Source organism: Schistosoma mansoni (genome assembly GCF_000237925.1).
Source record: "Schistosoma mansoni, WGS project CABG00000000 data, supercontig 0013, strain Puerto Rico, whole genome shotgun sequence".
Lineage (NCBI taxonomy): Eukaryota > Metazoa > Platyhelminthes > Trematoda > Strigeidida > Schistosomatidae > Schistosoma > Schistosoma mansoni.
In genome coordinates, this window is record NW_017386025.1 from 597068 (window position 1) to 615898 (window position 18831).

Consider the following 18831-nt stretch of genomic DNA (forward strand, 5'->3'; position numbering starts at 1 on the left):
GATTATTGGGTTTCGTCAGGACGGAATATAAATGCAAGACCACTTACTTTTTAGATTAGCGTGACTTTTGTTCAATATGAAATTTGTTTTATTTCAATGCAACATTTTGTTCAGCATATTATTTAATTTATAACAGTTTAGGAAGTATACATTAGTAATACGATCTTTCCAAGCAACAGTAATACTGATAGCTAGAAAGTTTTCTTATCGAATAAAATAAAATATTCATATACTAGATACTAAACACAGAAATTAACATGATTATAAGTCAGTTAAAACATGGGTGAACGTAAGAAGCGAATTTCGTAGGTCAATTAATAAGTGTTAGTAAACTGAAAAACTGACGTCATGCTAAATTCATGACCCCGGATATATCAAAGGTGTCTTCCAGTCACATTTTTAAATATTAGAACAAATATATTTCACTCAAGTTTTTAAACAATTATCTTGTCGAAACAATTCTTGAAGGTAGATTTTTCTCTACTCTTCTAACTCACAATGTATAATAGTAGGAGTTTTAATTAATGGGATGGTGTTATGGAAACTTTTGACTATGTGCTAAGTCGTTTGTTATTTGTTGAAGTGGAGAATCTGATATATACGTAAGCAAACTTTCAATGAACTTGTGTCGTTTGCTTATTCTGATCGTTTATCCAACACCCAGCATGTTGAACAGTCTAGCTGACTAAGAATACTCTTCTAATGATGGAGAAATAAGATACACCTGACTAGAAGCAATGGCGAAATACTTTATGATTTCTTTGACTGATCACCTAATGGTTTGTTTACACCGATTTCAAGAGTAATTTCTATTTTATTCAACTCATTTACCATGTGTACGGATTGGTATACCAGGGTTCGAGCCACATTTCATGTATAAGAGCTAGTTATATTACTTAGTCGCTCAAACAGGATTAGGTGAGGCAGGGTTCACACCTGAGACTTAGTGGCTGGAAGTCGAACCCCTTAACCTCCGCGCCGCTACATGACATTCGAAAATAAAGGATGGAATAAATAACCTAAGAATCCATAGTCTCAATTCCAATTTATATAAACGTGTTTTTCATAGCCTATCTAGTTTATTTTCTAAGATGGTCATTCACAGCTGCTGAAAAGCTACAGTAGAGGACAATAAGCAAAATTACCAACTAGGCACAAACTATAAGTGGTACCAGCGAGATGTGAGAAACCTCATCAATGAATCAGTATGGCTATTACCAGTTCACTGAGATAAACTTTACATTTGTTCAAAGTAGACATACGAATACTAAATACGTTTGATCGAGAATATGTTAGGTGCTCTTCTTATAAATGTGAGGGAACATCTTAGTGGAGAGTTTTTGTGTAAGGCTTAAAGCTTAAAACAAAAAGAGGCAGGCGATTTCGTTGATGACGTTATGCAAATAAGTTTACTGAACGATAGTTGGAACATACTGCATACATCCATGCTTATTATCAAACTAGACTTGTTTGTATGTAAGTAGTGACCAAAGTGTTCACATGGTATAATAAACTGAATCACGGTCCATAATAACTTACGTTCATTTCATATGAAACAATGACAATTATTATAATTATGGCTTACTGTGATATCGTTTGAGCTAATTTCTTCACTAATGTTGTACACTGGATTTATTAAATCATCGATAAAAAGACCATAAACTTCATTTAACAAATAAAGAATACGAGTCATCAGTGCGTAACGTGTTTTACTGAGGTCATTACTGTGAAAAAAGAAAAGGATACACGATTCAAGGAAAAACAAATGGATAATAGTATATAAATAAATACCTTAAGAATCTAGGGATGTTAATTGAAGAGGTGATATCAGTCCATGAAGTCACTGTCATTCACCAATAAACTCCTCCATTGAGATAAACAATTTTTTTTATCTTATTGTTGTAATTCTTTCGTTTTTAATGACGCCAGGCGCATGGTTTTAGCAGTTCTATTTCAACGAATCAAGCTTTTGAAATGAAAAACAAGTATATATATATATATATATAAATGATTAGTCCTCCCGATCTACCGCATTGTACGGACATTCCATATACCTGTATTAATTGTTGCTCTGGTTGTTAGAAAGGAATCGTCCTCATGACTTCCAAAGAATCTCGGCTTTCACCATGAGGCATCATAATTTTTATAAGTGAAGATCCCTCGACTTCAAGGGTAGAGTTTAAATTGTTTTCTCTGGTTAACAAGGTTGTTTTTTGCGGGATGGAGTTCACGTTTACTACGTTTAAAAGCCATAAATGACAATGGAGAGAAACGTTGAGCAGCAAGTTCCTTTCTAGTTGATAAAACGACATCCTCTCTATGCCACAAGTAACATAAGCTGGCAAAATCTAACCAGTCACACAACAACCTACCAGGGCTAACGAAACCTCTAAGATTAGTTTAGGTTTGACGCATACCCCTTCCGAAGCAACATGCGAAGAAAGAGGAACGCATTCCAAACTGACTGACTGATTCCAAACACACCAAAGGGAACAGAATAGTCCATTTTGTCAACGTCTTCACCAAACAGGACTACATCACCCGCTTATCCCATGTTAGCAATTGAGTCTCCTGTTAGAAGATCAATTCCTAAAAATTCAGACGATGAGGGTGCTAATCTGAAAGCATATTTGTGACGAAATTAAATAAAAATGAGAAAAGCTGGCAATTCTGGCAAACAGCACTTGATGTTATTATTTTCGATGACAGTTCGCCATGAGATTTGACTTGACGAATAGTATTCGAGTAGAGACCTTGTATATGTGACGCAATTCTTTAATACTCCCTTTCATTGGTAAACACCGCCATAAAAGTTTTTGATCTACGAAGCTGGACGCTTCCTTAAGGTCAAGAAATACAGCTATAGTTGACAGTCAGTAGGTATGTTTATGTTGCGGAAGCTGGAGCACTAGTTAAGCGTTGAACGGTTGTTGAGGTTAATATTTTAGACACTATGTTGACCAGACTGATTATTCTGTTGTCATCAGAAGAGGATTCCCATCCCTTCTTATAAATTGGAACGATCACCGAACGAAACCAATCGGATGGAAATACATTCGGTTCCCAGACGTAGGTTAATATCTCAGTTAATCTAACTGCTAAAACTGGACTAACATTTTTAAACATTTGAGGGGCTAATCCACTAAGGCCTGTTGCTTGTCTTTGTTTTAGATTAGCTAAGAGTTTTTCAACCTCATTAAGAGTAGTACAGCTAATGTTAGCATCTGTTAGGATATTCACAAGAATATCCCAAAAATTATCTCGAATGTAAAATGGTATGTTTTCAGACTCTTCACATAATTCGCATGTTATCTCCTATTGGCCATTATTTACAGTGTCCTAACTATGACTTTCATGTGTCGTTTCCCTATTGGTCAATTTTGAGTCGTCCTAATTATAACCTTTACGTGTCCTTCCTTTCCATTGGTTACTGTTAATAGTCATCGTAACTGTATAAATATGCCTTGTCTGTAAACCATTTTTGTTCTGCTGCTGACCCCATAAGCAATTCTTATTTAACGGCTGTGTTCTGATTTATTGGAGTTGGGGAACAGTATTGGGATCGAACTAGGATATCTGAATTTGGTCAATCGGTAGAATTTCGTGTAGTCCTATCGCAATATGTTATATTTCGCGTTATAACAGCATCACATTCAGGTTGTTTGGTAACAGTAGGCAACTGGAGACCAGTCAAAGTGTTATTTAAAGCGTTGCCCCCAACCTCTTGGTTCAGGAATGGGTAGTTTTAATGACTCCTCAGTTTTTAATACTTCTGTTATCTCTTCATAATTTAATTTTCTTATTGTGTGGCTCATTTATTTTGGTGCCCCTATGTACCAATATTTATGTGTTTAAATAAATAAATAGAACCTATAAGTCTGAAAAGATACCTACTGTTATATAGTGCCGCCGTCTTTTTCATTCTTTCTGATTCCGCTGCTCACCACTGTTTACAATTATCGCGCAAATATTTTACCAAGCCATATTTGAGTTGTCTTTTCCCCTCATCATATTCTGAGCCTGATGGGATCAGTTTCTGAGAATCTATCAGTTCAGTAGATGATCCCAAAACCCAAAGATTTTCCCCAACCTTTGATCTAAGTCATTGGTATATATCAATGCTATTTCCATAGCTATTTGGATATCATCTCAGCCGCTATCGAGGTGAACATCATCTAGATGATTAACTAACCACATTTCTAGTTGTTCCTGAAGCATATTCATTAAGCTGAATTATAAGACATTTTTGTGCTGTAGATTCTCTGCGTCCAATAAGATATAAACAAACATGTGCTTGTATTAAAGCACAATCAGAATCTAAACATGTCCTGCAGGGTGAGAGACAGTCTTCTGTCAAGCCTATCTAATGATGGTTGACGGAAATATAGTCCATTTGTGTCCACTGTTGGGTCGATTTTAGGGATCGTCGCGCCAGATAATGTCTTTCTTTATGCTTGAAGTTGATGCTTACTAAGAACAAGTCATTGTCTGAGAGTACTTGTGGCAGAGCTGAGACAATGTAAGATCAGCATAAGAGTCTTTCATTTTGGTCTACACTACACACTTGGGTACTACAATACACTGCGACAATAACATCTGACCTTTTGGCTTTTGAAAGGAGAGCACAGATTTTTCTATAAAACGCATTCTTTACTTCATAGAAACTGCAGTCAGGCGTGTAGGTAGAGACTCCGTCATCTGAGTGGACTGTAACTGAAATCTGCTGTTGAGAATTAAGTAGTAAAGGTTCTAGATCCAGAGTTTCATATGAAATTTTCTGTGAAGCCTGATATTAAGATTTACAATACTCCTAAATTTCTCAGGAAAATAATTTATACAAAACGATGATAGAATGATCAAATAAAATACAACGACGTAAATAAGTGGACACGCCAATAATAATGATAAGACTTACTAGCCATCCTTTAAAGATTGTTTTAGAACTTGCAACCGGCTATTGATTGCTGCTTTATTTGCATCTATCTTTAAGAATTCCTGTTCTGTAAACAAATATGAACAAGTTACATATTAAACAGAAGATAATAATATTGCAATAATAATCTTCATCTCTCGATCAAATAAAATCTTAAAAGTATATGGAGTTACTATGTTGAGATACAGTAGGTTTTATATTGACTAAACAAGCAATTATGTATCACTAAGAGTAGATAAAGATATAAATTAACTGAGCATTAATCTAAATGATCACAATTCATAGCCCCACGATAATGTGAATTTGACAAGATGGGATGAAAGAAATGAAAATCGAAAACAAGCAAATCTATTCATGAACAACTGCAAAGAAAATATCTTAAACGTACTCAAATAAAAAATTTGGCTAGGATACGCTAACGTTATATTCGTGGTATTAAAACGTGAAATATACTACCCTTTTTGGGAGAAACTAAACAGTAAGTCACCCGGTATTAAATTTACTTTAGAATCAGACGGAGGTATATTAATTTCTCTAGACTGCCTAGTATATTTGAATATGACTATTTTCAAAAAAACAGCACATTCGAACAAATATTTAGATTTTAATTTCTCAGCTTCCATCAGAAGTACAACAGTATTAGTTGTCGTCAGTATTTTGAGAAGAACTCACATATCGATAACAAACAAAAAAGAAGAGAAAGGAGAACACAACTAGAATTCTTAAAAATAGAAATAACTAACCGGGAAATTTTGTCCACAAAATAGAGAATAATATTTAACATGACCGAATAATCACTCCAAAATCATGGACTACAACAATCGTCATTCTATACGGATCACATAATCAGATGAGATTAAAAGAGTACTCAACAAATACAATATCAGAGTATTATTTGGAATCTCTGAAATACTACAAAGTAACTTTGTCTGAAAGATAAAATACCGAGGGATTCAAATTCTATTTGTGTCTACAAGATAAAATTTTCACGCTGTTACGGAATATAAATCGGACAAAATTTTTTGCATATCAAAGTCAGAAAAAATAAGCATTGCACAGACTCTGTTTAACCACCAATAAATTCGACAGAGCTTAGAAAATTTGAAAGATCTTTAACCATAGGTCTAGATACTATAATATTAGGCCATAAAATTGAAACCGTTTAGAAAAAAATTTTAGATCACAAAGAATGTCTCATAATAGAAATGATTTACATGAAATGGGATTCGCATTGTTTGAATAAAAATGAGGGGTGGAGATAAAATTTTGCTTGGTCCCAACAGCACCACCCTTCCTCAAACTAACACTTTCAACACAAACGTGACAGTATAAGTTGTTCATCATAAAAACATGTATTTTTTACAATTGAAACTATTGTCAAATGCATCAGTCCACGCCTGTCTGTTATGGTTATCAATTCATTTACTCAACATCACAGAATTAATTTATCCAGAACAACTTCGATTAAGTTACCAAACATAAGCTGATATTCTTGTAAGTTCTGGTTCACCGTTACTTTGATAAAGTTATCAGCACTAAAAAGCGGAATGCCAAGGTGAAGATTCACTACCCCACTTCCGATTCGCCATTTTCAAATAGTACCCTAGGCCGAATTTCAGAACCGTTTACTCGATAGTCCCAACATGCACGAACAACGCTCTGAAGGCATATATATAAATACTAGTGGCCTAAAAATATCGTCTATTTTAGAAGCAACATATTATACTTGTCCAATGGTTGACAGACGGATAAACCGACCTGACAACGATTCTAGTACCAACATTCTTCTTACTCTATAGAAGGTCATGTAGAACTTTTGAATTTCATCCATTCAAATTCTACTTTTCTTGGACATCATATTTTCTATTATCCACTTTAATAACATGAAGAAATCGTTGGGTCGTGTTCTAGAAATATGCAAAAAACACTTTGATTTTTAAAAAGTAATTAAAGCCCATCAGAAATTTGCATGCAATTAAACAAGATGATGCCGGTAAATTTGCTTTGGAAAACATCCTTCTCTTATCCAAAAATGTAAGTATCCATGCTATGGACGTACACTGAGTCTAAATAAACTACATACAAAACACGAGTTTAATTATTTACCTGACAAATAGTGAACTGTTTAAACTTCTGTCACCGATTTCCAAACATTTCCATGAACCTTCCTTTCTTATATTTGTTTTGACTGGCTAATTGTGTACGTTCATGATTTTTGTAAAGACCTTACAACTTACTGAGAAGCTAACTACTCCAATATTCAAACTAAAGTATCGCGGTGGCAAGTATACTTTCCTACACGTTCTTCCAATACGCAGATGGTATCATACTTTCTGGAAGTCCTGAATATCAGGTTCTTATATCTTTCAATTTTTAAGTTAGCCGAAAGAAGTACTATAGGTAATGAATTCGTACTTGTCTGAATAGGCCCACTCTATCATTAGCCCAAGTAAGAGAAGCAAAGGAAACGATTTAATATCAATTGAGACAGAGATTTAAAACTGTTTCCATTCTCTTAGGTCTGCACTGCTATTATCTGTTATTACCTTTACTCTTGACATTTTTTGTTCTTGTGTGAGTTGAAGTCACTTGAAGTGATGAAAACATGAGACGGATCTTACATTACTATGCCTATATATATATATATATATATATATATATGCAGATCAGTTAATAGTTGGGCTAAAATAAGATCCAAAAAGTGTCTTAAGGTATTCGTTTTACAAATTGCCACTCAGTCGATTTTGTTCAAACAAACTTTTAAGATAACGAGTCATAGGATTAAATACTTAAATCACTTTTTAATACTTTTGATATGATGGTTTAGGTCACTATTTGTGTTGGTAAAAACATGTAACTAAAGTTAATCTGTAGGGAGTTATGTAAGAATAAATGTTTTTACCAAGCATATGGGGTAGTCTTTCGAGTCCTAAAAGTCATTTTCATCAGTAACAAAGGGAAAACAAATTCTGAACCAGTTATTTACAAGTCAACGTTTAGGTTTTAGGCAAATATTCCCACATGTTTTTATGAAACTGGGATTCCAATATACTAGCAAGCCGAAATATCATTTCGATATTGAAAAGTATCCAATCGGAAAGCAATGTTTTGAAATAGGCACTGAAGCCAAAATAACAGATATGGAGCTAGCGACCTGCCACTACCACCCATAAACTAAAGATACAATTTAACAATATAAATCATAAATAATGTAATAAAACACGTCGACAGTATACATAGATATTACCGTCCGATGACAAACATATACGTATTAAACACCAACTTTTAAATAGTTGGGCTGATTTTAAACTAATTATTCTAAAGTTTAAAACTATACTACTCTTTTCAGGGAATCAATATGGTTGAGTGGTGACAAAAACATCTATCCCTTTCGAAAAATTACAAATCTGAAATCTTAAAAACTGGTAAAAAAAAAGTGGTTAAAACTTGCCTAGAGTAAATTTTCTGCTTTCCAGTACGTGTAGTTTATTGCGTGCTAGTGATATTGAGTACTTGAGTGTTTCTGTGCGTTGCTTGACAGAGTCGATTGCAATAGCTAACCTTTCAGTAGCTATACCCTTAAAATTTCGAATAAACAGGTAGAAGCTGGCAGTGTAAGTTATATATTTCAACAATTTTAACCATAAGTTCCAATCTACACAGAACTGGGGGCGTTGTTTATGAAATTGAGAAAACGAAAAGCGAATGTCCTGCGCTTTAACCAGGTTGGTGGACACGGAAAGTTCACCTAGGGGAATTGGAAAACCATGATTTTAAACCAATGGTCCACATGGGCTTAGTATCCCGGGGGAAAAAATGGCGTATGAACCAAATGTTGGTCACCGGCTACCATTGAACTGCATATTCTTACGTCGCTCCACTGCTTTGTGGATTAGACCTTTAGATCAAAGACTCGGGGTGTAACGCTCTTAGGAAATCATCTGCTTCGGTTAGGGCACCCGGGTAGTATCCCAGCCCTCACATAAATTGAATGATTTATGTGGCGCATTTCTATTTGATGCCTCCTTGTACCAATGTTTATGTGTTTAGATAAATAAAATAACTGGAGACAAAGTAATGCAGTGAGGGATAGAAATCAAAATCAGCAAAGGTTACATTACGATAGTTTAGTAACACTTCTAATCCCGAGAAATAAATAGGATATGATAGGTATTTGCCTTATTTTAATATTGTTTTCCTACTTGACACTACTCAAGTCTTCGGAGATGATTTTCGTGATAAACAGATCATTTTGATGACCAATGGAAGCTAGGCAGTGATAAGTGACTTCATTCTAACCACGAGACTTAAGCAAACCCCACCACCATTCTCCGATAAATGAAAACCAGCAGCAGAGTTTGTAGAGTCTTCTATTCGTACACCTAAGTCACTAGTTTGAACTTCAATAGTGATGAATAATCACTGATTTCAATTCTTTGTAATGTATTTTTACTCATCTTGTTTTGATTAACAAAGTAACGTAACTTACGATAGAGTCGGAAACTCATTCGCAACAGTAAACGCATATTTGTTCAGCTAATTTAGCACTCATAGATATTAAGTTCATTTGTACATACGTTGCTTGGACCTGATATTAGTTAGACAACCAAGTACATTTGGAAACAGGCTCTACTTCAAGAAAATTATCTATCTGAAATTTAACGCGTTAATAACAAACGCACACTTAACAATTGTACAGATGGCTTATAAAATATAGAAATTATTAGTAGGAAGTGAATTCTAGTCACTTTCAACTTATAGAAAAAATTCTTCACTGAGCTATTGAACTATGGTGGTTAGAACCAACTAATTTATAAGGGTGCTGAAAATATAAAGGTCATATGTTATAAAGTCAAATGTGCAGAACATGATTTGAATCTAAATGTGCGAAATTAGTACAAAGGCAGTGCAATGATAACAGCATTCCATTTCTAGTTAGAAACATGCTGAATTTTAGGCACACAACACAAAATTGCTATATGAAGCCAAATGGCTTCCAAAACTCTGACTATTCAATGAATTAGATCACTCCAAAAGCAAAAGCACTTACTTGACTAAATAAGCTATGAAGTGAAGATTGCAAACCACTAGCAAGATTTTGCATGTAGCTGATACGTTCTAACTGAACCTTAGAGGCTTCTTTGTTAGCTAAAAACCTGAGCTCATCATTAGCATCAACGGAAAACAAATTACTTTTGAAGCGTGGTAAAGTTGTAAGATAACTTGGAGGCAAGGAGGGATCTACCTTTAGGCAACTAGAAATCAATTATTTAATAAGAATGCTACCAGATGGGGACAAATTATGCCCGGGTCAAAGTGTTCACGAGAAGCATAAATACGCCCGCCCATCTGGAAGTAAACCTGATCTCTTGAGTCAGAGATACACATATTTTCGCGCATCTAAACAACAATTATATAAATTATGACGTACTTCTGAGTTTGTAAGAACGAGGCCGGAAAAATGTACTACAATCTCAAACAGAATTGAGTTGCTTTCTCTATGCGATAGAAAAAAAGTAAACAAGACAGCTGATACAGATGTTTCAGAAATCAATTTCAAACCTTTAGATGATAGGTATTGTTTAGGGAGATTACGTATTTCAATGGGATCCCATTCTGGATTCTGAAAAAATATTACTGAAAAGTGATACGCTACTTTGAGGTCACAGGCAACATCACTGACGTAGTAGTCTGTAAATAAGATTCTTTTTAAAAACATCTTACATCCAATGTTATCCTGATTCACAGAACTTAAGGCAAAAGTCACTCCTACAGTTGCACTGGACTCTTCGTCGGGGACACTAAAATTTCGTCCATAGACAGCTCGAAGATGTCTCAGCCGCAACTGAAATACGTCTTTAGAATAAGAAAAAAAACTTACAATGACAGTAGACATTTTAATCACCCTCAACACATCATAGTTCAAGACCTTGAAACGTAGCGTCCAAGTTCGGATTTCTGTCTCGACATCTAATATCTCCACATCAAGTCGGTGTCAACCATTTGTAACTTGATTTGGTATCTCGCTATAGGTGCGAAATTCCAGAAAACGGTAGTCTCTGATGAGGTAAATCTAGGTAGTTTTCTTCCTTATCATTAGTGACTTCAATGAATTTCCAGTGGTTCATTTCTTTTAAAGCCATAACTTTCATCCTCAGGATGTAGTGTTGATAAAACTACTACCTAATGCGGCTCAAGACGGTGGTTTGATGATCAGTGTCTAAGAACTTAGTTGGTCGCTGGTCTTTCGAAACTCTCTTATGATGAGTGCTGTAAACCTTTAAACTTATTCCTATTATCCTATTGTGTAACGCAGAATGATCTTATATCGGCCGGCCGTATCTTAAGTGATATTCTGGATAATACTAATCCACATCTTCTGCCCTATCCAGAACTAATCACCTTCAAAGCCACAGCATCAAGTTTCTAAAACCTTAATTGAAATAAACTTGAAGCGGGATTTCGTTTTTCTTATCGAGTGGTTAATGACTGAAACGCCAATTCCGAACAAGTGCTATCTGTCTCATCGGTGAACAGTTCCAGGGAGAATATGGATTTTCACTGAAGATGCTACCTAGATTAACACATGTCAAACGACCTACTATCTTGTGGCTAAATGCTGAGGACTAAAAACCATCTGAGATTTATGATTCTCAGCACATAGTATGTTGTTTGAAAGTATAAGAAAACCGGTGAAGTAAGTTTTCACCAGCTCCATTAATTTCAAGTACAGATATCCGAGTTTATACGTTACTAATCGAGGACCAGTAAACTTGTATATCCCATGTACCTTGTTGTTACCTGATAAAAAGTCATAATTCTCACACATAACCTACTACAAAACTAAACTGTAATAAAGGAAAACCAGCAACCTTAATTAAGTGTTAGGAAATTAGACCAGGATATTGTAGTGAGATGATGGAAAATATTTCTCATGTACAAGAATCCATACATATACATATATAACTCCGCCTGTAGCTCCTCCAGGGGATACTGCTGGCCCCAAGCCCGGGTAAAGGAGGAGGGTTGGGCATGAGGTTTGCGACCCCATCCCGTAGAAAACCAACTCGCCAAAAAAACGCTAACCAGAAAAATAATTCAAACCATTTAAACTCTGCCCTGGGAGTAGAAGGAATAATTATGACGTCTCATGATGAAAGCCGAGTTCCTTCGGAAGTCATGAGGCCGATGCACCTTCTTACAACCAGAGCGACAATTTTTATAGGTACATGGAATGTCCATACTATGTGAGAGACAGGAAGAGTCTTCCAAATTGCTGCAGAAATAAGAAAATACAACCCGGAGGTGCTTGGAATCAGTGAGACACATTGGACGCAGGTTGGACAACAACGACTATCCTCAGGAGAACTTCTGTTATACTCCGGTCATGAAGAAGAAAATGCCCCACATACACAAGGAGTTGCATTGATTCTGTCCAGAAAAGCACAAAATGCGCTCATACGATGGGAATCTCATGGACCAAGGATCATCGAAGCCTCCTTCAAAACAAAGAGAGAGAGCATTAGAATGAACATCATCCAGTGCTATGCGCCTACCAACGACTACGATGAAGACGCTAAAGACCAATTCTACGATAGACTGCAGTCAATCTTCGAGAAGTGCCCAACCAAGGACCTGACCATTCTGATGGGAGATTTCAATGCCAAGGTTGGAATGGACAACACTGGATACGAAGACGTCATGGGACGACATGGACTGGGAGAAAGGAACGAAAACGGTGAGAGATTTGCAAACCTATGTGCCTTCAATAAACTGGTCATAGGTGGCACCATATTCCCACACAAAAACATACACAAAGCCACTTGGATTTCACCGGATCACACTACACAGAATCAAATCGACCATATCTGCATCAACAAAGAGTTCAGGAGGACGATGGAGGATGTGAGAACCAGAAGAGGAGCTGATATAGCATCCTATCATCATTTCCTGGTCGCAAAGATGAAACTAAAACTCAAGAAGCACTAGACAACGGCGCGGACAACATCACAAAAGTTTAATACGGCCTTTCTTCGAGATGCCGACAAACTCAACAAATTCAACATAGCCCTCAGCAACAGGTTCGAGGCCTTTCATGATCTACTCAATGGAGAGGAAACTACCATGGAGAACAACTGGAAAGGTATCAAGGAGGCAATCGTTTCAACATGTCAGGAGGTTCTGGGCCAAAAGAAGCACCATCACAAGGAATGGATCACTGTTGGTACACTGGATAAAATTGAAGCAAGAAGGAACAAGAAGGCAGCAATCAATATCAGCCGAACAAGAGCAGAAAACTTCAAGGCACAAGCCAAATAAACAGAAGTGAACAAGCAAGTGAAGAGGAGCATCAGGACCGACAAACGTAAATATGTGGAAGTTTTAGAAATGACGGCGGAAAAAGCTGCAAGAGAGGGAAACATGAGACAATTGTATCATACAACAAACAAAACTTGCTGGAGATCACTGTAATCAACCAGAACGACCAGTAAAAAGCAAGGAAGGCAAGGTAATCACCGACATTGAAGAACAACGAAACAGGTGGGTAGAACACTTCAAGGAACTCTTGAATCGACCAGCTCCACTGAACCCACCCAACATCGAAGCAGCACCCACAGACCTCCCAATCGATATTGGCCCACCAACAATTGAAGAGATCAGCATGGCCATTAGACAAATCAAGAGTGGCAAAGCAGCGGGACCAGACAACATCCCGGCAGAGGCACTGAAAGCAAATGTAACAGCAACTGCCAAGATACTCCACATCCTCTTCAGTAAGATTTGGAATGAAGAACAAGTACCAACAGACTGGAAAGAAGGACTTCTCATCAAGATGCCAAAGAAAGGCGATCTCAGCAAGTGCGATAACTACAGAGGCGTCACTTTTCTCTCAATACCAACAAGTTTGCAACAAGGTATTGTTGAGCAGGATGAAGGACTCCGTAGACGCCCAACTTCGGGATCGACAGGCTTGATTTCGTAAGGATAGATCGTGTGCAGACCAAATCGCAACTCTATGGATCATTGTGGAACAATCAATTGAATGGAATTCATCACTTTACACCAACTTCATTGACTACGAGAAATCATTTGATAGCGCGGACAGAACAACACCATGGAGGCTTCTTCGACACCACGGCGTGCCTGAGAAAATAGTCAATATCATACGGAATTCCTATGATGGACTAAACTGCCAAATCGTCCATGGAGGACAACTCACCGACTCGTTCGAGGTAAAGACCGGTGTTAGGCAAGGTTGCCTACTCTCACCCTTTCTCTTTCTCCTGGTGACCGACTGGATCATGAAGACGTCAACATCTGGAGGGAAGCACGGGATACAGTGGATAGGTAGGACGCAGCTTGACGATCTATACTTCGCAGACGATCTGGCTCTTATATCACAAACGCAACAACAAATGCAGGAGAAAACGATCAGTGTGGCAGCAGCCTCAGCAGCAGTAGGTCTCAACATACACAGAGGGAAAAGCAAGACTCCCCGATACAATACAACATGCACCAAGTACACTTGACGGAGTAGCTTTGGAGAATGTAGAAACCTTTACATATCTGGGCAGCATCATTGATGAACACGGTGGATCAGATGCAGATGTGAGGGCGAGGATCGGAAAAACAAGAGCAGCACATTTACAGCTGAAGAACATTTGGAACTCAAAACAATTGTCAGCCAACACCAAGATCAGAATTTTCAATACAAATGTTAAGACAGTTCTACTGTATGGGGCGGAGACGTGGAGAACTACGAGAGCCATCATCCAGAAGATACAAGTGTTTATTAACAGTTGTCTACGCAATATACTTCGGATCCGTTGGCCAGACACTATAAGCAGCAAGTTACTGTGGGAGACAACAAACCAGATTCCAGCGGAGGAAGAAATCAGGAAGAAGCGTTGGAAGTGGATAGGACACACTTTGAGGAAATCACCCAATTGCATCACAATACAAGCCCTCACATGGAATCCTGAAGGCCGAAGGAGAAGAGGAAGACCAAAGAACATATTACGTCGAGAAATGGAGACAGACATGAGAAGAATGAACAAAAATTGGATAGAACTATAAAGGAAGGCCCAGGACAGAGTGCGTTGGAGAATGCTGGTCGGCGGCCTATGCTCCGTTGGGAGTAACAGGCGTAAGTAATATATATAAATATTTTTCACAAAAAAGGCAACAGATTGAGGATGGGATTTATTTTTAAAAGTAACATAGTGTCATTGTGTTCCGATACTAATTGCCGTCTCTAGTTACTATACATGATCAAGTAACAGTGCTTACCCGACTTTAACGGGACCAAATATATTTCTCCTCATGTGTTGGCTGTACAACTTCATGTTGTTCAATCTAGCGCTGTAAGTCGGAAATTAATAGGCTATTTTAGCGATCAGAAACCCTTCGCATCACTGAACAGCAGTAATAACAGTACTGGTAATTTTTTTATGATTGTTGTTATAGCTTCGTACGCAATTTCTGTTGAAGTTTCAGCTCTATCATAACTGGTGATACATACAAAGCAACTTTGATTACATGTCGTTGAACTATTTGGCGAACGCTTTTGCACCCCAGTAGAGAAGGAAAAACCACCATATAAAACAGAGCCGACCTCAATACCTTCCTGTGAAATCACTAACGTGTATTCCAGTGTGCACAATAATTTTAATTCAGTTAACACACTGAAACATTGCTACAATGAAAAACAAGATGTTATTCAAGCTAGCATGTTAAAAGTGGAAGTAGTGATCTGTGTGTTATACTTCTCAAGCTATTTGTAATATTACTTTCTACAGCATGTTACCTTACCGTCTTAGAAGTAAAGATATTTAAGGCGACCGAAAACAGTTATTGTGAATATTAGTAATCTCACTGTGATTTTGGATGTATTTCTTTTACTCAACTTCTCAATTCTTTCGTTTATATTCTTTACTTGAACACTATTGGTTTTGACTTTTTCTTTGGTTTGGCACTCACGAGTTTTTCTTCAGGAACCTAAAAAATCGAAGAGTGGTTATTAAGTCGAATAATTGTAATTTGCAAATAAGCTTTGGTGCCTAAAGTGGAGTTTGGTTCTATTGTTACATAGGATCGTAATTTACAAGTAGGTCAGTTCACTGTACTTCAGTAACGGAAGAGAGTAAAATCTTGGACTTGAAACCCTACTACCCGGTCAACTACACATATGCCGAAATTAACTCAGGACCTGGAGCAAGCGTTGAATATTACCATACCACATACACGACTTCTGTAGTATTTTGAATCGTTGAGGAAGTGGTTAATGCGGCCACAGCTCAACATCTACCTGCTAATAATTTTATCATGACCTTCCAAGACGTGTTTCTGAAATCCACATCATCAAATACATGCCTTGTTGTCTCTCTGAATAACTCTAAAACGAGACAACAGGCGCCTTGTATCAATTCTGTTCTTAGATTTAGGTGAAGTTTTTGACAAGGTCCTAAACAAAAGATTCCCCGTTCAGTTAAATTTCTTCGGAATCAATAACCCGTTATTTATTTATTTTATTGATTTAAACACATAAATATTGGTACAAACGGGCACCAAATACATATGCGCCTCATAAATCTCATTTGATTTGTATGAGGGCTGTGATACTGCCCAGGTGCCCAGACTGAAGCAGGTAGTTTTCTTAGGGGGCCACACCTGGAGCCTTTGACCTGAAATTCTAGTCCACAAGGCAGTGGAGCATCGTGAGGAGGTGCATTCCCATGGTAGCCGGTGACCAACGATTGATTCATACGCCATTTGTTCCCTCAGGATCCTGGAGCCCATGTGCACCATTGGTTTGGAACCAGGGTTTTCCAACTCCCCTAGACGGACACTCCACATCAACCAACCTGGTTAAAGCGCCCGACATTCGCTTTTCGTCCTCTCAATTTCGTAAACAACAGTAATGCCACGAGAAGGCAGTGAGTAGGACTTCCCTGGCAGGGGCTATATACACGTGGCCATGTGAGAGCATTTCGAGAGGGAGAGTCGACTCTCCCCACTCTCGGCCGTACCAGGGCATTTGGGGGCCCATTATATTGATGGTTTGCTTCATTCCTAACAAAACGTAAACATATGGTAAAATATGATGACTTTCTCATCACTAAGATCAATATCTAGTGGAGTTATCCAGGAAACTGTATTAGATCCACTCTTGTTTCTCATGTATATGAACGATATATGTAATAACACAAAATTTGGGGGACCATACTTATACGCTGATGATCTCACAATAGTATACAGTTTTAAATCTGAAGCCCTAAGTGAAAGTGTGTCCCAGATTCAACGTGACCCCGAACCTAACTACCTGGAGCGAAATATGCTTATTACACTTTAAACACAACAGGCGTAGGATCGTGCGTTTCGGGAAACACTCCTATGAACCTCTACTTCACTTAAATAAATGTAAAGTTCAGACACTCAAATCAGTGCACGATCTAAGTATAAATTACACAGGAAGCCTAGAATTTCGAGAATATGCCTCGTTTATCATTTCAAAATATTAATGGTTGAAGGATTTCATAATAAAAAGTCCCTTCACAACAGAGGCTAAGTTCACCTTTTTCAAAATATGTAAACGAGCTCCTTTCGAGTGCTGCTCATTTATCTCCTCAAACATGAGTACCACAGGCAATATAAGTATAGATGCCCAAAGAAGCCTGACTCGTCGACCGTTAGGACGTGACTCCACTCTCGACCACATAACAAGGTGTAGGCATCTCTTCTTAGGACCTTTATGGCGCCGTTAGCTAAGGAACAATTAAGTATTTTTCTACGGAGTAATATATAGACTCTCATTTCTAACCTTCCTCCAAATCACGATCCATGAACCTGCCTACAAACCCATAGACAACTCACAGACACCATTAACTGTAAAACACTGGAAACCAATGCGTTGTAAGTTTTTTGCAGTGCAGTGTAGTTTACTGTGGAACAGGCCGCTATTACCTATCTGTACCTGTGTCACCATCACAAATTCAGGAGACTAATAATCCTGTTTCTAAACTCTAAGGGGCTTCATTAACTCCTCCCAGAACTCTTATCAAACATTCGGGCACTTTATTATGATACGCCTAATATATAAACCGATCATGAATATAACGAACTCCCATTGTCATTCGTATGTGTACGACCAAATGACAAAACAAATGGTTTCCCTTCTCTCATTATTCACTATTAGACACGCCTTTATGTTTCTACACCTCACATTCAGATTCTAAATCTCCCTATTGGGTAAAGTCGTATTATTTTTCCCATGAAGTATCATGTCCCCTTTTTAATTTCTTTTCCAAGTAGACGGATAAGTCTTTAATCCCATGGAAGCTTCTGAACTATGGTCGATCCCAAGGAGTTCATAATATCCTAAAATATTGTGAGTGCCTTCTAGTTCACGTTCTATTATCTTGAAAAAATTACTAGCTTTAATTTACAAGCATTCATATGTTTTGTTTTCTCAGTTGCTCGTAGATTTACTCATAGATTTCGCAGCCCTATACCCGTTTTCTTTCATATTCTTTAGTCAGCTATCTATTCTTATCATCTCAGATGCGTACCATCCAGATAGTATCTTATAATTTATAACATTAGTTGGCTTCATAGAAGTTTGATGTAATATACAACTAGTATACAGAGTGTATTCCAACAAGCTATGAAACACAGAGCTTAGATCGAAGCAATATTGATACATACCACAAACGTAAGAAAGCCTAACATTGCAAAAGGAGGTAGGGTGGCGTTAATGATCAGCAAATATAATACTGGGGAGATAACCTCAATCGATCCATGTCTGTAGGGCGGAACACTTTATTTTCTTTCCACTCCTTATGGTCTAACAGGATGTAACTAATCAGAGGCATTCATGTTACTTTACCGTGCCAAATATA

General features: G+C 37.4%; 1 protein-coding gene across 1 annotated transcript; it reads right to left on the bottom strand.

Annotated features, from left to right (window-relative positions):
* Window positions 1–1546: 1546 nt before the first annotated feature.
* Window positions 1547–10829, bottom strand: Smp_178410 (hypothetical protein; the record flags this gene model as incomplete). Its single annotated transcript, XM_018790829.1, has 10 exons — window positions 1547–1724; window positions 4916–5000; window positions 8385–8511; window positions 9984–10089; window positions 10127–10188; window positions 10220–10333; window positions 10365–10462; window positions 10496–10556; window positions 10590–10624; window positions 10658–10829. 10 exons carry the CDS (start codon window positions 10827–10829, stop codon window positions 1547–1549), a joined length of 1038 nt encoding a protein of 345 aa, XP_018645849.1.
* Window positions 10830–18831: the final 8002 nt, after the last annotated feature.